Source organism: Bombus pyrosoma, linkage group LG6, assembly GCF_014825855.1.
Source record: "Bombus pyrosoma isolate SC7728 linkage group LG6, ASM1482585v1, whole genome shotgun sequence".
In the NCBI taxonomy this organism is placed as follows: Eukaryota; Metazoa; Arthropoda; class Insecta; order Hymenoptera; family Apidae; genus Bombus; species Bombus pyrosoma.
Window position 1 is genome coordinate 15741562 of NC_057775.1, and position 22524 is coordinate 15764085.

The 22524-nt window shown below is 38.1% G+C and overlaps 2 protein-coding genes across 14 annotated transcripts; both read right to left on the reverse strand.

The window, feature by feature from the left end:
• Window positions 1-441: 441 nt before the first annotated feature.
• LOC122568181 (NAD kinase 2, mitochondrial-like) lies at window positions 442-7278 on the reverse strand. The gene is made up of 5 exons (XM_043727615.1): window positions 7211-7278; window positions 5213-5540; window positions 3211-3295; window positions 2858-3116; window positions 442-2638 (listed from the first exon to the last, which is right to left on the reverse strand). The coding sequence occupies exons 2-5, from the start codon at window positions 5521-5523 to the stop codon at window positions 2409-2411; spliced, it is 885 nt and encodes a 294-aa protein (XP_043583550.1). The 5' UTR covers window positions 5524-5540; window positions 7211-7278; the 3' UTR covers window positions 442-2408.
• LOC122568180 lies at window positions 5444-21168 on the reverse strand. Of its 13 annotated transcripts, none has more exons than XM_043727608.1 (10): window positions 20023-21168; window positions 17448-17496; window positions 16830-17374; window positions 16412-16480; window positions 15586-16326; window positions 14567-14982; window positions 12388-14147; window positions 12028-12238; window positions 11889-11943; window positions 11308-11445 (listed from the first exon to the last, which is right to left on the reverse strand). In XM_043727608.1, exons 3-9 carry the CDS (start codon window positions 17348-17350, stop codon window positions 11900-11902), a joined length of 3762 nt encoding a protein of 1253 aa, XP_043583543.1. In that variant the 5' UTR covers window positions 17351-17374; window positions 17448-17496; window positions 20023-21168; the 3' UTR covers window positions 11308-11445; window positions 11889-11899. The 13 variants fall into 13 exon arrangements, 12 of the variants coding, with proteins under 12 accessions (XP_043583545.1, XP_043583543.1, XP_043583544.1 ...); XM_043727609.1 differs by lacking the exon at window positions 20023-21168 and adding an exon at window positions 18499-20010; XR_006317004.1 differs by lacking the exon at window positions 20023-21168 and adding an exon at window positions 11128-11263 and having other exon boundaries at window positions 11352-11445; window positions 16830-20010.
• Window positions 21169-22524: the final 1356 nt, after the last annotated feature.

The following is a 22524-nucleotide window of genomic DNA, read 5'->3' on the forward strand; positions in this document are numbered from 1 at the left end:
CTTTGTTGGGTTGGAAGCGTCTAAAACTTGTGCGAGCAGAAGACAGCGGCGTTCAATTACGAAGTACAAAGGCTTGGTCGATGTCGTCCGTTGTTCTTGGTCGGCCGTGCGTTTGTTTGTCTTCGATGAGTCCGTCTGGGGCGGATCTCCATTGTTCTTCACGGATTGGGTCTTTCGTAGGGATTAATGAGACTGGTTCTTGGTTTCTCAGACATCCGATTGAGAACCTATTTTAATAAGTTAATGATTCTACTCCCGAATTTTGTTGAATTCACCCTAATTAGTCTTCGTAAGGTTGAACACTTTCTAAATCCATTATTCTATCGACTATTCTATGGAAACCAAATTATCCAAAATCACATGAACAATAATCTGCTTTTGTCTTCTACGAAGAATTTTTCCAAACAACTCTATTCAAATTACTATTCTGATGTTTTCTTGTTCTCATAAGTAGAATAAAGAAATTCAGATCTACAGTCACTCATAAAAGTCCCCGTACACCAGAAAGGCTATTTCTATTTAAATAAAGCATACGTAACACGATAACATATTTACTTTCTAACATAGACATAAAGCAATAATAAAATAGCTTTTAGGCGTCTTGGCATAAAACGAACTACCTTTGCACTGAATTTTTGTGACATTTTAGTTTAATAGAAGTGGACTATAAAACATTTCTTTTTACAGAGTATACGAATATTTTTGACGATGAATCGGTACAATAAACTTTTGACTCAGTTGTATTCAAACAAAGAGCGAAAAATATTCTTCAAGTCGCAAAGTGATTATTGACACAAGTTCAAGGAGGAGGATTTTCGGGCATCGTTTTAAATAACACTAAAGTTTCCGACACATTCGGTTGGTACGCGTAAAGCCCGACCTTTACAGCCTTTCTACTTTTTTACAACGGCTGCTTTACGTACTTGTCCCGAAAATGTCGGTAGTGGCTACTTTACTTAGGTATCCTGTGTCTCAAGCATCCACAATTTGCGCTCGAGGAGTACAAAAACAGTGCATATAGCCGAACGAGTATGTATACAGTAATCTGCATATAGGGTGTGTTGTTAACTGACAAATTTTGTTTTCAAGCTTCCTAATTACAATTCATTTAATACATTTGGTAAATTAAAACAATCTTCCGCCAGTTTGAAATAAACAGAAGTAAATGGAACGCCAACAGCGCGCAGCAAAGAATTTCTCATTTAAATAATTACGAAATCTGCTGCAATTAACCTTTGACAAAGTGTACTTACATTTTATTTTCATATCTTTTCATTTCTTTCATTTGTTTGATATACTTCCAGGTTTATTACTACCGTTTTATGACATCGTCTTCTTCCTTGTTCTTGAAATTGCCTGTGAAGTGTACTATTTTAGAGTTTGGAGCGGTGCCACGTATCTTTTTATTTCTATTATACCATTTCTTATCTCGTCGTTTTCATTTTATAACTTCAGTCTTTCCCTTAGAATTTTAAGCTTTTTCTTTTTCTTTTTTCTTTTTTTACTTTTGTATAATTTCATTTTTAATTATCACAGTTCCAGACGTACTTTCATGTAAGAATACATTTCTATGAAAGATCTTATCTTAAAAGACATGAGATAGGAGACACGAAGCAGAGTTAACTATATAATAAAGTGCTATTATTTCTGGTTAAGAAATCCAAACCAGAATTCGTGTATTTGACCAGAGCAGCAAGTAAACCATCCTGTATACCTTGCGGACTGTGTGAGTATCTTTGAATGTTTATTCGTACACAAACAGCAAGTATGAACACCTGATCTCGAAGGTCGGGGTGTCTGCGGTTTAGCCAAAACCGAAATTACGGGGTTAATGGAAGTCTGGACGTGGTTCGCCTCCTTGCAAGGAAACGGAAAACGGAGCTGGAAAGGTATTTCACTCTCCCTCTTGTTGTAGAAAAAGACCAGGCTGCCCTTTGCCGGTGAAATAACCGGCTCTTCCTATCTTTTGGTCTCAGACTACCTTCATTTTCGGAACAAATGCGCGCAATTACTTGCTACTTTGCCCTACGCCTCCGTCATTAGAGATAAATAAGAAATCGGACTGCATTAAAGCGGAAACCGGAAGATCGTAAAAGGAAAAGCTCTCTTTCTTCGTTTGTCCATATGAAAGAAAAATCGTTATTTATTAGATAATTTTTATATGCAAAAGTTAGATAAATTAAACGATAACAAAATTTCGATATTCCGCATAAAATAAATGTTCATAAATGAAATAAGATTAAACAGTAGAAAATAAAAGTACGGAACGGGAAGTAGAAAAGAGAAATGCGAGAAGAATTTTACTTTTAATTTGTCGATCGGACACTGATATTCCTGTGAAAAGTTCTACCACACAAGCTCGCTTCCTAGAGAAACTTGTTTTAGTGCAGCTACATGATAACTGTACATCAAGTGAGCATGATGCTTCTCAACGAATATTCAGGTTTGATATCGAAAGTTGCGATAGTGCCGTCGTTGAAGGGCAAAGAAATGCTTCCGTCTATCACCAAGCCAGCGTCAAAGCCACAGGATTTCACAGTAAGCTTGTTGCACTTTTGTCTGTCCGGGCAACATTTCTGGTTCTTGCAACGTGTAGTATGATACATTTCGCGGATCATGTATACCATGTTCAAATCGTCTGAAAAAGCATCCGCACTAAAAACGTTTTCTCAGAGCAAGCAAATTCGAGACAAAAGGTTCTATTATCTTTTCTTCTACTTTGTCTTATCATTTCTTATATTATCAGATTTTACCAAAGAGAGTTATAATTGTAAATTCTTCATTCACTAATCGAAACGTTATTACCTTAGCCATTATTTACTTGATCATAGTTACTGACGTTGAACAATTCAGTTACCTGGGGAATAGATGAGAGCTTGATGATATTTGTGGAGTAATTCGTTGGTTTCCTCGTTGCTTAATTTAATGCCGGTGGCTATTTCGACGATACATCGAACGGTTTCGGCCGATTGAATGTTAATAGATTTGTACCAGAATTGGGAGCCAGTACCTGTACAAACGCACATACCTGAACTTCGAACTTGATGCGGTTCTTGATCTTCAATTCCGATTTGTAAAGTTATTGGTCTGACTGCCAAAAATTCTCCTATAAATACCTAAATTTCACGTAAGAAATATTGGCCATGAATTATCGAATATTCTTATAAATGTCGTATAGCGCTTGATTAAAGGAAATTTCGTGCAACTAACTTCGTTCAATGCCAGCCAAGGCAAAGTCCTCTGCCGTGGTTGAAGTGAGTCCGCTATTTTCCTTTGTGTCGTTCGTGCAAGAGCTCTGAGAATTCAATTAACCTTAATTAAAGCGGTTAATGAGATTGATCAATGCTTGGTCGTGTTTTACATTCGTTTCTTCTTGCGTTTCTGCAGGAACGAAGGTGACGAAGGGAAGAACTTCTCGTCGAAGAATAAGAATACGTAAAAACGTATAAAGCGCTTGGTGCTCGGAGAAACGAGCTTATTTAGTTTTAATGGCATTAATGAAGGACGAGCGTGGAAGAGGACGAAGAAATTTTAATGAAGAGTAATGAAGAACGACGTTAATGATGAACTCACGATGCATTTAGAATAACGAAACTCCAGCGATAGAGTAATTACATTAATATTAAACGTTTTCCTATAAATAGAAAATTCGATCAATATTAACGAATAATTGGTACTAAATTAATTAATAATCATTTGTTACGCGTTACAATAGGTGGACTCAGTTGTAAAATATTCACGATATATTGATAATTGCGTGTATACAATATAATGTTCACGATAACAATTATTAATAACTGAATATAATTTTTTATCAACTTGTATTTTTTTCAGTAAACTGTTTTCCTCTATCATGCACGAGCAAAGATTTGCGATCGATCTGTACAGATTTATAAATTTTACCTTTACGTTGAGCAAATTCGATTATCTAATATTCCTATACGATAATTAAAGATATCAAAGTGACGATAGCATCTGAATGCAAACTGAATGCAATTTGTCTCGCATTTTTTTCGATAAATTGTCCAAATAAATAGAAATCCACGATTCTGTTTCTTCCCATCCGTATAAATTACGATTTCTCGTAAAATTCCTGTTATATACAATTAAAAAGTTACGTCTTCTTTGTATAACTCGTAGCTACACGGTTATTGTAATTTACAAGTTCTAACTGCCGAAGTTCCGGCGTACAGGAGGTTATAACTTGAAACTACTCGGTAGAGAGGACCGGCCGTGAAATGAAGACGCATTACGGCCTTTATGAAAACGTAGAATCGGCGATACGCACGGCTTACTTAAAACTTAAGAGAATAGATTGCCCGGAGAAAGAACTCCGTTATGCGATTCCTTCAAGGAGAGAGTGAGAGAAAGGTAGCTTGTTGCGGGCATTTTATAGTTTTTACCAACGTAATTTAAGTCTAAGAACCACCGAAGGAACGCGTAAAGTTTAATCTGCAGAATGGGAGCCAAAACAAAGACTCGAAACAGCGTACGTAACAAATTCACGAGAATAAGAAAATAAATATTCTGTTGCTCGCGTGTTATTCTCTGCCTACGTTTTGTTGCGCACGTTTTATCAACTAATAATATTAGAGGAGTAATAATATTATGATGGAAGTTATGGCTTATAGATTTCTGTTGCATAATTTTAGTACTTCACGTGATTAGATGGAATTGGATGGCTTGCAATTTGTGAAATTGACGTGTAGAGCTGTACCTGATTTATTATCAAACATGTTACCGTGCCATATAAAAGAATTTATCCACGCTATTAATTTGCAACTGGTGGTTTGTAAAACTTCGCTAAAGATAAATATATTACTTCAATTGCAATTCTGTTACAAAATGGACAGAGAAATCTGTATCGTTTTGAACAATTCTAGAGTTTGTCAATTACAAATTGATAAAAAATGCGTTATGTGAATTTCAAAACGCGGTCGTGCATTTCAAGATGCGATAGAACGGAATTGACAGGAATATTTTCAACATATAGGGCATAATGTAAGTGTGTATGAATTGACAGGAGATTAAAAGTACATCTTGTGAACGAAAGTGGGGAGGAAGGGAAGAAGAGGAATCGAGAGTCTCGAAAAAGAAAAATTTCCTGCAGCTACCGCATTGTAAAAGTAACGAATAAAAATGCACATATTGATTTCTGACAGGGTAGAACAAACGCGGATCAGAGAGAATAACTTCTCTATAATGTACCCACTCGGCTCTTTTCTCTCCTTGTGTACGGCTCTTCTCGTGTATATGAAAAGGTCGTCTGTAAAGTCCTTCTCCATTCATCACTGTTCGAATGCGACTCCGCATCAATAGCGTGTATTTTCCTGTATGAAGTCGCTCAAATATGCTTTCGATGTCCGTCGCGTATTTCGGAGGAAGCGTAAAAATGTTATTGTCGTTCGATCGGATGCTGGGATTGATGCCCAACACAGGTTTCACGTTGTCTGTAATTAATTTGGAGGATAGCAAAAACGTGCCATCTCCACCTATCGGAATCACCAAATCCGCCCAATTCATAAATTTCCATGCGTCTGCTATCCTGTGCAATGAAATATAAATAATATACATATAATGAAAGTTCGAATATTATCGTAGCAAATATTATCATAGCGGTGATATTAATAGTATCATCGTAAAATTATCTTAAGCAAACAACGCGAGTTCAAAAGTAACATTCAATATTAAAAAAAAAAAAAAAAGGAACAAAAATATTAATTCCAAAATTTGGTAGAATTTATTTCGAGAAGAATATTTTGCTGCAAATTTTTAAAATTATAAAAATCGTAAATTTCTTTTTATAGAAATTAATAGATAATATAATAATTCGAAAATAATGTTTATGGTATCTGCCGAAAGGTATTGAAGAAGAGAAGTTAATGAATAAGAGTGAAGCATCGTTTCTTATAATATGACGAACGATGAGACACGAAATGATAAATCTATTCGAACGGTTGTCAATGCGTTAATTACAGAGGTAATTAAGCTACTATCTGAAAATATAAAAGTGAGAGATCATAAAGTCATAAAGGGAAAGAGACGCGAACATTTCTGAAGCACCCGCTGCATTTTATCTTTCTTCTTTATATTTGTTGCATACAGGCGTAGCCGTTTCATCGGACATTAAACTTTATTACGTAATAATCTTTCGCGTTACCTTTTCGTAATAGAAAAATTGATGTCGAGCTTTTTTAGAATCGCTGCTAGATTTTGTTCGCAAGTAATCTGTTGTTGATGCTCGGTAAAAATTTCGTTCGGATCTTTTCCACGCTCTTTCAACATTGACAATATTTGATCTTCGTTCAGATTGGGGTTCTGTGATCGCAGGAACTCCAACGAGGATAACTTGGAAACGCAGAGGACTCTACGCGGTCGATAAGGCGTATTGTTTAAACAATTAAAGATTTTCATGATCAATAGCGAAATTGTTCTTGAATGGCACAAACTTTCTCGATTTAGGTTAGATTATACGAAAAATATTGAAATCTTTCCGAGCAACGCTCGGCGCAGTCACTTCAGATCAATACTAATTACACGGGAAAATTAGTTTGGTTTCGTTATGATATTAAATATTGAATCAAGAGATTGTTCCGTTGCCGTTGCTTTCAAACCAAATATCCAATGTATTGTGTAACATTTAAACACTGGCGAAGTTTCAACTTTATTCTAACGAATTATCGGCGAGTTTATCCCATTTATTGAGGGCTGGAAATTTCGTTTCGAGCACCTTTATAACTACATTATTACTTGATAAATCCTGTAGTAACCAGACACATTTACCCTTCTCGCTGATGGTTTATTTCGTTACCTAATTCAATTCTGTGAAATTGAGTGCTTCGTCCGATTTTTAAAAGCGTGTCCGAATATTACGTTTAAATTATGAGTAACATTAGGAAATTACAAACGAAATTAAATTTACACATGACGAAGAAAAGTGATTTTGAAGAAGACAGCCATGTATAAAAATTAAATAATTAATATAATTCCTACAATCTAGATGCAACGAAAATGGTCAATCTACATTTTACCGTATAAATTAATATTCAGTATGAATTCATTTTATTTGACGAACATACGATATGGAACGCCAAATATTAAATTGAAAGCGTGATTCCAAATAAATTAATTAAGTTAAAATATATTTACTTACATTTTCGCTTAATTTTTATTTATTACCAATTAAGGATAAATAATAATAATATCATACCGCTGAATTTGTCATCCACATGATTTCAATCATCGATAAAAAAATTCGCTAATTGAAGAACTTCGCTGATCATCTTTTTTCGTTTAAGCTTCAAGGTCGTTCACCATAGTCCTTGCAACCGTTCTCGGTTTTCAAACTCGCGTTCCCGTCTCAACTTTGCAAATCACATCGTCTCTCTGCGGTTTCGTAACGTTGCTTCAACTTGCCAGCCAGAGAGTATTCGGTACTGATGACGACGTTGCATCGAGGTATACGTGTTCTTCTCAGGATTACTCACGTGTCCTAAGTGATACTTGGCACTCAGGCGGTGGCAGAGGCCGCGTATCTTGTACGCTGGCTTCTGGCAAACTTCGGGGCAAAGTTGCTCGAAATTTTCGTCTCAATGGACACTGACCATTAAAGCCACTTAAGGTACCAGGATCTTCTCTTAAGCTCGCTCGTACGGGGATGTTACGCTGGCCACGAAATATTCCTGAACAGCGCGCTGTCGAGATTTTAGCCGAGGGACGCTGAAGAGTTCTCGAGTTTCCTTGAAAGCCATCGTTTTATGAGCTTCGTGACATTTTTACCTTTTCCCTCATATTTCCGGATACGCAGTAACCGCTTGGATTCGCCGTTTTTCCCATCGACCTCACCGTGCGATAGTTTTTTCTCTTAGAAAATAACGGGAAAAAGAAGAAGAGAGGGAAAAAGAAGGGAGAAGAAGCGAGTTTCCTTGGAGAAAAAATTATAGCGAGGTACAACGCGAGAAAATCGTACTCTCGGTGGCGCATCTTGTACACGGTTTTTGGTCGAGTCGAGGTGGTCTAGTCGAGTTTCCGGTAGCTGGAAGACAGAAGAAGCTCGCGGTAAACTTCGTTGAAGTTTTCGTCTCGAGTATAGCTGACCGCGAAAGCCATTTACGGTACCGGAATGTTCTCTTAAGACCCGTTGTCGCGAAATATCCGAGCGTTTTATATTTTACGAGCCGCAGACTGCTGTTGCAACTTTGCTGTACAATGTCCGTTGTGTTCGTGTATAATATTTCCTTCGCGGGATGTGTGCAATTTCTTCATTGAAGATATGTTATTACCGTTTTTATTTCTATTATTACTTCTATGTGTGTAATTATTGCTTTTATACCTATAAAACATTGTTTGAAAATTAAAAAATAAATAGAAGAAACAAATTTTGATGTACATAATAAGCAGTGCTAAAACTATTTTAGAGTTGTAAATAATTCAGAGTAAAATTTTTACTCCTTTTACAATATCTTCAAAACTCAGATGTACATTTTCTGTAGATGCATCATTTATTTGCAGTATTTTAAAAATAAAATGAAAGGAATGTAGTCAAAATATTGGGAAAGCATATAAGAAAAATTGCATCGTGTTTAAGCTGATAAAGATAATGTACAGGATAAAATTACTCTTTACGACAGTAATTATAATTACTTCTTAGCACGGCCCGAATAAACACGTACCTTTTTTTTTCAAAGCAACAAAAATATCACATTTCCTCCCTAGTCTCCTAGCAATTTTCTAAATTTCATGCATATGCAGCGGTAGCGTTTAAAATGCCTTGTTAAAATTGGTACTGCGGGACACGATAATTGTATTTCCCTAGAATTTTTATTACACTCGGCGACATGACAACGAGCCACCCGACAGTAATTACACGTCGTACGCAGGTTTTAGCTTGAAGCGGATGCTCCGGTTCAGAATTTCTGGTACGTTGGCCGCCGACGAACTTTGCAACAAACTTTCACGTTCTTTCCTTCTCTTCTCGTAGTTGCTGACCACCAGGACCACTTATAATGTCGCGACATCCTTACAGTGAAGAAATTTGTTTAGCCGGAACTTTGAAGCTCGGTCCAAGGAACGCTTTAACTTCTAGTCCCTCCGTTCACGATTTTCAAAATTATTGCACGCTAGGTAAAACGTAACATGTCTTGTAAATCGTTTTTTATTGTCGTTGCTGGGATTCGCTGGGCTATATTAACGTATTCACTGCGTCACTTAATTATGCTTTATGTTAGAGCGTACGTAATTAGTGGGTAATTTAAACCTGGTTCAATTTAGGTTGTTGTTTAAAGTTACAGCGTGTTTTCACGTTGTTTTGTGAGGGTTCCAAAACGATGTTCCAATCTTGTACTATAAAAATTAACTCTCTTTAAAGAATTTTTACGTTGTGTATTTTTATAGTAAGAAAATAAATAGACGTTGCGAAAGAGACATTAAATGAATATTTGTAACTATCATTTAGTTATTATATCTTACTATATGTATAGTTTCATTATATACAGTTATGTGAAGAAATTTCTATAATATTAGTACAGATAGTTTGTATTATTATCGAAAAGCAAATGGTGCGATTCCGGTCGTCTTCACTTTTTTTATTATTTTTTGCAACGTTACTATGAACAGCCGCGGTGGTGGCATCGTGAACATAAAAATTACGTTGTCGAATAATTACAGTTTTGACCATGGTTAAATAATATGTCAGTACCACGAGTTAAAAGAGTAACAATAACTAGCAGGAGTGTGACGGAATGTCTGATTTGTAGCTGTGTTGTGGTACATGTTCGCGTTCCAAATATTATATCCACTGTTGCACGGATAGTTCCTTCCACTGGTATTGTAGGCTTTGTCGACATTTAAGTAATATCGACCGCACGCATTGTTACAATTCGGAGAGTAGCGCGCGCAAATCTCGAGCGATCCTCCAGTTATCGAGCACCCGTAGGTATTATTTATCCTGCCGAGCTGATGGCTTTTGGGGATCCAACAGTCTGCTGTCGACCAATATTCGTTCGGATTTCTCCATCTGCTCGGTAGAACGTGACACCAACTATTGGCAAACGATTCGCAAGAATTTATCTCAGTGGCAGTCGAATAAGTAAATCTTGGACCGTTTCTAAGTATTTCGCATTGCGTCATACAATGGCTGGCCGATGGGCGAACGTTAGCACAGTAGGACAGGTGGCCGCTTATTCTCGCGTTCGAAGAACAGTTTTCGTTCGTTCGAGTACAAATCGCTCTGCGATTCTTTTCAATTCGCGGCCTCTCGAACCAGATAGACGAACGATTCGACATTATCGATTCTGTTTCAAATATATTCCTGCGTGGTTTCCGCGAATTTGTGTTGGTTTCTTTATCAGCGGGAAGCGAATCCGCTGGGCCAACACAGACACTTCGCCTTTCATTCCGTTCTTTATTTTGTTTCTCATCGGTATTTGACGTTTCCAGAACTTTGTCATCTTCCTCCTCCGATTCCTGCACCGTCGATAAGCTCTTCTTACTTGCTAGCTTCTCTTGCAACATTGAAATCGTGGACGTCGTGACTATTTCTAGATCGTCGTCCTGTTCTTCCGATTTCAAGGATATCGTGTCTTCGGTTTGCGAACATTCGGTTATGTTTATATTTGGACACGTTTCTTGACACATAGGACCGCTGAATTGCGGTTTGATCATATCAATTGGTATACACGGCATCGTCGCTACCAGACGAAACAAACGAACATCTTCACCTTTGCCGTTCTTTTGGGACAATTGGTGGGATTGGTCTGAGGAGATTTTTCGCAGACAACTTTCGGGAAAATCCGATTCTGTTACGTTCACGCCTTTGCATCTGTACGCGCGAAGTATCGCACATTGGTCCCCGTAATACTCTGGTACGAGCGTTCCAGGTTCTGGTTCTGTTTCTTCGTCGGCTTGTAACGAGGACGGCAGGTCCGTCATGGAATATATTTCCGTGGTTATTTGTATGTCATCGGTTTCGATGCGTAATTCAGTTGAAGCGTCTTTAGTTCCACTCTTCATCTCGTAATCCGATCCTTGACTGTATTCTATTTCTGACCTTAGCAAGGATGCGTTTCCAAGTTCTTTTAATCTCTTTATCGAACCTTCTTCGTCGTCGGTGGAACTGTGTTTGGACTTAAAAATGGTATTCGCAGCCATTATTATTGTATTTTATAGCAATTTTCTTTGTAAGAACCGTTTCTTTGTTATTCTTGTATCTTTGAAGGAGCGTTTAATAAGATAGATTATACCTGATATCTATCTTTCCTGTAATCTTTAAATGACATTTTTGTTCTGATACATGTTACGTTATTTGTAAGGATATTTATTTAAATGCATTTTTTAAAGTTTGGCTAAGTAACCTCTTTTTAGGGTCAAGCATCGTCCAAAATGATAATTTGTACTGGTAGCTTCACAAAGATGTTCGGCGTATCTCTTGGCTATAAGCTTCGTTAACTGTAAACATGATGAGTTACACTTACGATTTATCATGTGTGTCGTATGTTCCAAGTTTTAAGGTTACAAAAAATTATGTCATTTATCCGTAAAGAACTTGAATGTGTTTACAGTACTGTTCCATCTACGTAATGAATACAGGAATTAATTATAGCTCTTTATTGTTGCACTATCCCTGATACTTTCCTCATCCTATAGAGGTAGCTTAATATTATGCTTGAATTATTTCAAGATCAACGATAGGATACAGGTAATAGTAAGATATAATACTTTTAGAATTTCAAATATAAATATAACAAAAAAAATTTGTATGTCATCAAGACGTTTTACAATTAGATAAGGAATTATCGACTAAAATTTACAAGCTTCAACAAATTATTCAAACGAAATATCCAGAAACAATACACAGTAACTACATATATATATATCAAAAGACTTCTTACCACTGATTGAATCATCGCCTCTTCTTTCCGCAAGGTCCGCACACATGATTCGTCCCTAAAAATCCGAAACCCTTTATTCGAATCAACCATACTTTGTATAAAATCTATATTTCATTAGATAAATTTGTAGACACGGCACCGTTGGTTGTGCTGTTTTCATTCTCTGGCGAATAATTTGTTTCAGTTTTGTCATAAGTCGCGTGGCTGACGGACGCGTACGTCGATGAATTGTATGTATCCCTCGTTGGCAACGTTCGACGGTACACGGATGGACTAACGGTAACTCGTCTTATTCGTCTCTGATGATCGTAGTTGTCACATCTCGGAGACTGTCTTTCAGCGGCCGTCACCTGTATAGAATATTCAATTTCATCATTCCGTTTTGTCTGACTATTAATTTCCACCCCTGCCTCCGGTGTAACCACGTTCAATGAATATTCAGCGGAATTCATCCGTTGATTGGTTACAACGGAAGCAAGACGCAAACCTGTACTCGTACTTCGCTACTGTTCGATCCTGACGATTGTTGTTCATCCTCGCCATTTCCATCCAGGTTCGAGTGTAATTTAATACTCATCAGTACCTGCCGCTTTTTGTTGCCTACTTGAAACTCGGACAAGATCTGCGTTAGAATCGTGTTCGACGTTTGCATCTGCACGCTGACGTACATTTTCTTCCCGTTAAAATCTTTCGAGAACTCGATCGGTGCTCCACGATTGTCGACTATTGGCGTTACAATCAATTCTTCTTCAGGTTTCTTTGGCGTGTCCATGGCAGTTTCGTCTATCGTAGATTCATCTGGTATGGGAACTTCGGCTGTTTCAGTGGGCGTTACATTAGAAGTTTCTAATACTTCAGGATTTCTCGCGGGTGCTTCTTCTGTGGATGATTCTGCTATGGTTGTTTCAATCGTAGATGTGTCTGTATGTGTTGCTTCACTGTCTGTAGGACCATCGGTTGGATCTACGGTCGTTTCATCCTCGTCTACAAATGGCGTTTCTACAGATGACTCAACCGCAGGTACATTCTCCTCCACAGGTTCTTCAATATTTGGTTCTACAGTTACATTAGGTGAGTTCAGAATTACATCAGGTGCGTTCACAGTTGCATCAGATGTGTTCACAGTTGCATCAGGTGCGTTCACAGTTGTATCAAGTACATCCACAGTTGCATCAGGTACGCCCACAGTTGCATCAGGCACGTCCACAGTTGCATCAGGCACGTCCACAGTTGCATCAGGCACGTCCACAGTTGCATCAGGTATGTCCACAGTTGCATCAGTTGCAGGAGGACTTTCTTCTCCGATTTGAGAAATTTTGGATGGTGGTTTATCTGGACGTGCCATTCCTTTCTTCGGCATGCACGAGCAAAGATCTGCTACCGGACCAATCACCTCCGGCACAGTTGAACATATTATACGCACTTCCCTGATCAGCGTACATTGGACACCTTTTCCAATCACCGTGGATTTTGATCTCATTCTTTCTTGCTTTACTACGTCTCTTTGTACATCTTTTTTTGGAGTCGATACTCCTGTTCTAGCATTGACTTCCGGTCTCCCAGGGATGAATGGTTGTCTTAGATTCAGAGACGTGGGTGCCTGTTTTGGCGTCGCAGGGTTCGGCGAAGGTTTCTTTTTTGACGAATTAACTGATTTTTTTGGTGTTTTCAGGTTTTCTTTGGAAGAAGAGTGCGATGTGGATTCTATTTCTTGAATCCTAGGACACTCTTTTCTTTGAGGAGGCACCCTTCTTTCATCTGCATACGGTTCTAATCGGTTCGCGGTTCTTATTCTCTTGTGATACTCTATACTTTCTGTGTAAGGAGCAGTCGTAGGATCGAGTACCGCGCGAATGGAATTCGCTTGAACGCTCACGTCTAGTTGTATGTTAGTTCTATCCGTTTGTTGGTCTTGAGGAGTAAATTGACTCGTCGCCTGATTTTGTTGCTTAGTTACTTGATTTCTCGTACTGGTATTTTCGCGATTATACACGCCCGATGGTTCACCGCGCTTGTTCAGAGTCGGCTGTTTTTTTTGTTGATTGGAAATATCGCCACCACCCTTTTTGCGAACGCTACTGTGTTTGGGACATGGTATTTCTTTAGGGGCTGCTTCGTTAGGAGAATATACGTTTCTGTGAACGTTTCTGCTAGGGTCAAAATAGCACTCCCTCTCTGATTGAATCTGTTCTTGCGTGTCGCAGTTAGGTTTCCAATAATCATCTGAAGACAGGTGTTGAACTTTAGAGGGAAATATAACTGGAATTAATCAGAGACTTTGTGTAGAAAATGATCGAATAAATATAGAAATACGAAATATTCGGATTTATAGAAGGAACTGTTTATTTCGTGTTATAGTTACAGAATAGTTTGTCATATATTATTAGTATTCCATTGCATTAGAAGTGTTAGGAGAATTTAACCCTCACACTGCATCTCTGGGCGATTCGCGTCCGTGTCATTTCTTCCTTTTCTTGGAACTGCAACGAGCGGTTACAGATTCCGTTTTACGTGTACCCTAAAAAAAAATTTGCCAGCTATGGAGACTGCGGGGTGTCAAATTCATACATAAAATATGAAAAAATAATTGATCGTATAATTAACAGAAATCCGACACGAAACGTTCTAGTACATGCAGTGTGAGGGTAATGCAAAAATATTTTAAGAGAAAGACGTACTTTGACACATAGGTGTTTGACATTCGGGCAATCCAGCGCAACAGACGTTTCCACAGCAATGCATATCGCAGTTGTTTGATTTCTGTCCTATTATTCCTTGCCAACACGTCCCTTCGTACATGCATTCGTTGTACATTTCCGACTGATTGCATTGGTTGGCACATGTATTTTCTTCGCAATTTTTTATGAATGTTCCACACGTGGAACGGTCCTTCGTGCTCTTCTTCGAACGTTTTAATTTCGAAGATTGTTTCACAATCTGGCCGATACTCGTCATCACCATTTTGACGAAACATTTATACGTCTCCTGTACCTGTTTTCGGATATCGTCCAATAACGAACGTTCGTCTGTCTCGCATTGCTGATTACAACCAGTTGTCTTTCTCTTGATGTACATGTCACTTTCCGTTTGCGCTCTAGAAAATGGTTAGAAAATTATTTAAATGCATTACACTATGAGTATTACAATGTAAGTACTATAAGTAATGGTTGAATATATCCAAATATTTCTGCAACAAGTACTTTTCTATCGCGTTTCGATTTGTCTAAATTGGAATCACAGTCTATTTGATTTTAGTCAAAAATCAATAGAATCAAGAATTTTAGACTATCACAGTTCAAGTATTTTGACCGTAAACAATACCGAATAATAATATATCTCAACATTTCGATAATCAATTGATAATTTAGTTATGGTTAATAATTAGACGCGATTTACACTTAAAATCCTCGAATTATTACAAGTGAAAGGGTTGCTGCAAGAGAAAGATCGAACGTATAATATAAATTCATAATTAACTACCAATCGTAATAACAAGATTTTACACTTTTCAATAAATAAATAATAAATACAACGTTAATATCGAAGTTGCTTCGTTATCGTTGTAAAGGTTTTAATTACAGTGAGAAATTATGTTTTCCTATGTTGTTGCAAACTGGTAGGATAATCCTACTATTATGTATAAATTGTACGGTAAGTTGCATCAATATTATACAATCTGAAACACGAACAAACTCACTTGCAATCACGTAGATCCTGAAAACTCACGTTTGACTGCATAATGCCTATCATCTCAGGGCTGAACGGTTCCTCGGGCATCTGTTCGATCGTATAATCATCAAGATACATGTTCATGCTCGCTATTCTATCCGAACAAGTGCGTTCCACGGCACCTGGCCGACCTTTACAACTGGAACTGCACTTCGGCTCGCTCTTCTTCGATTTACTACGACATCTCAACAAGTCGGACTTGTTCCTTTTTACGGCGCTGTATTCTTTCCTCGGAGCGTCGTCTTTCAATAATCCCATCGAGTCGTCGCATTGAAACGCTTGAGCGGAAGTCAGGTTGCTCACGTTTGCCACGCTTTCGCCGATTTCTACGAACAAACTCGCTTTGGACGGTGTGCACTTTCTCGAGCAGAACGAACACGAAGAATGATCAGTTCTCGCGCAATTTTCAGTTTCTGCGAAATGGACGCGCTGCAGACACTGTTTGCTGGACGTGTGACAATCGTCGGGAGGGAAATCGCATTTTGGCTCGTTCTCTTCGTAAACTACGCAAGGTTGTTGAGAATTCACATTGAGAGGGCAGTAACAATCGTCGAAGCACTCGTTTTTAGAAGAGAAATCCGTGTTCTGCCACTTTTTACACGAGCCACAGTCGTCGTCCTGTCTTTTCACAGCGTAGGGTTCGCAGTTCCCGCAACAGTTCTCAAAGGTGCAACGGTAGTTCTGAGGGCTTCCAGCAATTTGTTTGCTCCTAGGTTTAATTGGAAGCGAACTTTTTCTATTGAGAATAAACTTTTTCTTGGTTTTAGGTTGTGAGATACCCGCTGTGTTCTTACTTTTTACCAGCTTTTGGTTTGCTCCTGGAAAAGAATCTTCTTCGTTTCTGATCAGATCTTTGATTGGTGCTGTAATACAGTACATGTTTCTTCGTGTGAAGTATTTGAGTACAATCTTAGTATAGTATTATGAAGATTTTTTATGTCAAAAGAAGTGAAACGTGTAAAAAAAAAAGCTTCCCTGTTGTAACGTCAGTTTCTGTCATTTTAGAATGTTCGGATATATACAGAGTTAAAAACACAACTATGAAAATAATTTTAGCTACATTAACAATCACATGAACAATTTAAATAATACAAATAATTAATTAGAAAGAATAGGAAAGAACATCGCTGCACCTTATGCCATATATCGCAGAAAAATATTACTCCACATTATCTCATTGTCATAATTACCACGCTAAAATAACATACTCACTTGTTATAGCAGTGTTTAAAAGAAACGTTGTACACTGGTTTTTCCATTGCAACATTTTCACACGTTGGCTGCCGCGAGACAACGCTGATGTTTATTCCGCTTTTGCAGTTCCTGTACGCATCATTAGCTCTATTTGCATCGCATTCAATCACGCTGTTCCCATAATTATCATAAGACAGATTTGGATTTCCGTGTTGCCAAATATTTTCACCCGTGAAATTGCTCGTGTTTCTATCGTGACAGCTTCCCTGGTAGCCCGAATCTTTTCTATGTTCGTACATTTCCGCGTAATTTTCTCTCTGCTGGTTCCCCCTTCGATATTGCTGATTTCGGTGGAAATCCCGTTCGCCACCGTTTTTCACCGACTCGTTCGATCTTATCGGGCCGGTTCCTTGCTTCCTTTTCTTCTCGTTTGTCAGCTGCTGAATTTTTTCGATGTCGTTGTCGTCGAATGTGCCCTGCCGCGATTCTTCCGATCGATTTCGTTGTTCGTCGGCGTAAACGTTCCCGTTGAAATCCATCAAGCGGCTGCCCCGCGCTGAAATCTACCGGCATGCAGCACGTTTATTTCGAGCGGGTGTGCGATTACCGAACGGCTGGACGATCATAGTGTATTACCGGTATTATTGACGCAGGCCAAAGGGCACGTACAAATGGCCGGTAATCTCTGAAATAAATTAATCACGGTCGATCGAGATCACAGACTGGAGAATGCTTGTGGTGGATAGGCTAAGGGTGGTTCGCTTTTTAGCGCATTATTATCAATCTGCGACGGTCACGCTGCTTTGCCACGTTCACTCTATGGGTTCATTGTGTCCGGTAAAATGCGTAATGCGCTCTCTGCAAACGTTTATGTGCGTTTAACGTCGGACATGATGAAATATACGTATAAGGTAGATTTCTGATTATTAAGCGAGTTGTTTGTCACTGTCTACGGTACGAGTTATTTTTACACATAGCGAGCTATAAACCATAACGATGTTACTCAAGATTTTGTGGATTTGTATTTAGTAGAGTTAAAAATATCGTATCTTTAATTTCATAATCGATTAAGCTATAACTTTATTCTTTGTCGACGGTACGTTTTCGTGACCTAAATGGAAAAATATGATCAATTGTTTACAATAATAAACGTAGAATACTATTTCATGAAGATTAGCGGTATACAAGCAATACACCACTATGATTCTCAATCTACGATGGAATTATTTTATTATATAGTTTGGTACTTAAATTTCTCACAACAGGTGTCATATATTGTCTCATTTTTAAAATATATTTGCACTATAAAATTCCTTAAAGTGTGTGCATTCATTTATTTGTATAACTATTTATTCCGAAATTATAACAATTAATATATACCTATATATTTCAGTAATTTAATGGTACAAATATATTTAAAAGACAAGAAGATGGCACAGATATTTTAGATTGTATAGATCGTTCAGATAAAAACTTAGAATTTTCTTTGGAACAACTTTGAACGTACATTAATTATCAAAGAAATAATAACATGTTTCGCAATGTTTCGTCAAAAAGTTTCTGACATGAACTCAATCCGAATGCTTTTTCAACCACGCATCTCTCACACTCCATTTAACTCGCTTGACTCATGCAAATTGTTCGTTCACCAGAAAAATACATTTCCAAATTTCGGGTATCAAATTACCCGTAGCTGTAATAAAATTTTACACGAATGTTCACGATCCTCTGTGTGTACGACGGCGATGTAGGAAACGAATGTCCACGTGGCCCAGTAATACCAAAAGTTCGTGACGATGCGATGGTCCAGTTAGTCACATTGTCAAAGCAGCGAAAGGTAACGTTTACTTTGGAACTTGTACAATTTGGAATTTTCCGGGGTTAGTTGTCATTGCCGAATCGAGGGAGGCCGAAGGTTTGGTTATGAGGGATCGGGAAACATTCGCGACTGTTATCGTGAGGCGCAGTTATCGCACGATGTATTTTTACGCTCGCGAGCGCGCGCGCGTGCGTGCGTTCCCGCGTCGCAGAATATTCAGAGGACACCGAAAACAAACGTGGCGCACGACCAAAAATATATTCCATATTTTTATAGCACGTTCAATAAATATTTTGAATGTCTATCCATCCGCAAGCTTAAAAGAAGAATTCTATGAATATTTGTCAAATATTGCGAACATCATGGCCCCGATATATGTATCGCGTGTTCACGATGAACGCGGCCGCGTGATATGAATACGTTATATTCGGTGCATCGAAAAACGCTCGAATTACCATGGAAATTACCGTCTGTACGAATGTAATTAATGCCTGTGCGTATTTTGCCACCGATATGTAATGATAAATATGGCGCGCATAACGCGACACTGCGCTTTCGTGAAACTGCGATTCTGTTTAGAAAACACGGTAGAAAATGAAGGATAGAGGTGGGAACGATACCTTTCAATGGTAAATACACTAAAGTTTTATGTAAAAATATTTTTAACATTGGTTCGAATAAAACTGATGATAATGTTTTATAATTTCCATATTTTCAAACTGAGGAATTTCAATTCATAAAATTTGTTATTTGTTGTATTAATAATTCGAATTGCAAAAAATTTGAACGTTTCCAAATATTTGAATTCGTTTTCGATTATTTTTCGATATTTCTTATTTCATGTATATTTTCTTTTAATAATCAGGAAGAGTGTGAATGAAGCAATGAAATTTAAGTTAAATGCCCCTGATTTGATTTCCGGTCCTGATTAATTTCTAATTAAACTGTAGTTAAATGAGACAGATTTTGGTAGATCGATGAAAAGGACGCGACGAATAATCTTCTGAGAAAACATCATGGAAAATGCAACAGGCAAGAAACCGTAAGTTTGTTTCCTCGAGTACACCATCCTCGTAGTTTTCAATAGACACAGCTACTACATGATAGAACGTACACCAATTGAACGATATATATCCTCAAAACTATAAATTTACCCAATGAAAGATATAAATATATCTACGCTTCTGTCCACGGTATCAATGCAAACATGTATTCATTACACACTTCATTTGACGTTTTACATCAGAGAAAAGGACAATGGTTCGCCGACGTAATTATTTCACATTAATACAAACACGTGTATAATATAATTAGCTCGATAAATTCCATTTTGTACAATTTCAATAACGTCTATAAATTAAGACAAAAGCCACGTCTTAATTGTCAACTTACCTTTTACAGTTTTATACGTTTCACATTTTAATCAAAATATACACCTTCGTTGCAAGTAAAGTATATATCTTGCACCAGCGCGGATACCATTCTAAAGGGACCATTGCCGTTTCTTTAATCGCGTAGAACGCGTGGTTTCTTTTTCTCCATTGTATCCGTGATTCTTTTCTCTTTAATCCTCGTGTTTTTTTTTCTTCTGTCTTTCTCCAACGATGAATTCGACGATGTTACCATGGCCACAATTTCTCGGCACACAAAAGCCTCGGGTACAGAAAACGCGCACACCGAATGAAACAGCGAAGCGAGTGGCACACCGGTACACGCATGGTCGCATTGTCGCGCAAATTGGAAAAGGAAATAAATCATTGAAGGGACTTAAACGTTCGCGGCTTGAACGTTTACTGTTGGCCTGCGTCGACGAGCGTGGAAATAATAGTGGCGTTCGCTTCTAATTAAACTGGCCGATGCACGGATGCACGCGAGTCGGCCGCTTAAAAAATTTACATCGACAACGAGGTCCCTGTTGTGCTCTCCTCCGCCTCTGTTTCGTTTTCTCGCGTGTATATGCGCGAGCGCGCGCGCTCTCACGCGACCTCGAGCGAGCGCTGCGTCGCGAACAATACTGAATATTTCACAGTAACGAAGGGTCATGGTTCTCGCGTCTACGGGTCTCAACGTATCGACAAAGGTGAATTTTTACGTTCATTATAATTTTGCATTGTTTACCGGCGGATAATTCCACTCCGACGAAGAACATGGTCGCTCACGGTTCGGGAGAACCAGCCGGATTGTAATTTACGGCTTTCAGGTTTAATTCGCCGCCGGTGCAGTCGTGCCCCAACATCAGCTTGTTGGCGTTGTTGTTGTTGTTGTTATTCTTCCTCTACGCTTGAAAGTGAGTTCCTCTTTTTTAATAGAGAAATTGAAATAGCGGCTCCGCTGTGTGGCTCACGAGAGCAACGAGCAAAACGAACACTGAGTTTAAATTAGCTGAATGTTTTTCGCAGATCGAACTGTGTATAAGCACTGTGCGTTTCTTTTTATAATTCTGTTTGTTGATAATTTTGAATCTTTGAAGCCGAAATAATGTTACGGGAACACAAAATTTACACCTTTAATTAATGTTTGAATAATTATACATTTACTTAATGGACGATCTCTATTATATTTATCGATACATAACTGCACGCGTCTCAGCACTTTCTTCTATACCCGATATTAACCGACTGTCCTTCCAGATGCTTCTAACGACTGAACTGTTTACCTTCATCTGCTTCGAGACGCCGCGCACACACATACTTCCACACACTGATACTCGCATACAAATATTCTTACTGCGCGTTTCACCTAGTCCAGCACAGAAAATTATACATATCTCAACACTGTTATTCTGCGTTCTTGTATTTTGTTATGGCAATGATAGATACATATCGTGTTTCTGATTTGAAAACGAAACGACTCGACATTTCTGGATCAAATTTATGAGGAAGAAAAATAATTGTCGTAAAGTAGGATCGAATGTACACATAGTAATAACTCAATGACCGCATTTGCGACAAAAGTAATTAATAATTCAAATCTAATTAATAATTCAAATTGATGTTGTATTTAGTAATGTACGTTCTACGTGAAATTTAATTTAATATGCTATTTTATTCGTGTATAGAGTAGTTCTTGGAACAGCAATTAAAAAGATGCAAAAAGATCGATCTTGAAAATAACCACACCGCTTCCCTGTTCCATTCTACATGTCCCTGTTTTACATCAATCTTTTAGCAGTGTGTAACACAATCTTCATAAGCGCAATATTTTTATAAAAGAAGTCTTTGGAAAAATTGTTCCATTTACGACACAAGAGATAATTGGATCTTTGTACGTCTTTGTACGTCAAACAAATAGAGTTCTTCGTTACGATACCCGATAATTTTCTAACAAATAAGCCATAAACGTCGAATGCTCACCTAGCTTCTCACAAAATTTTCAAATATACGCAAAGTAAAAAATACATTAACCAATAAATAATACAAGAGCGACGTTTCAAACAGCAATTATTTCTCGCTCAACAATTCCTATTAAACGATGCACTTTCAAATTAAAAATCTTTCACATGTTCATTGTTCGATAGACGATGACAATATCATTGGAGGTGTCGTTCCCTTCGAGATGAGTTCACATGACGGATCACACTTGACGAATCCGCCGACGAAACATAGCTTGGCAAGCCATGCAAAAAAAGCGTGCAGTCTGGCAGATCTGTAGGGGTTGAGGTGGTTAGCTGTCGCGTATAGTGATGGATGTCTGGAGGTTAAAATTTTGTAGAATTTCTACCGCATCCTGCTTCGTCCTCCCTTCATCGCGAACACCCTTCCCTTCTGGTCTCTCGTATATTTGTGAATCTATCTCCTAGTACATTTACACCCTTCGAGGTGGCCTAACTCACGCGTGGGGTTGGTTAGACTTCGAGGGAAAAGGGTCACGCATCACAGAAAGGAGCAGACGTTG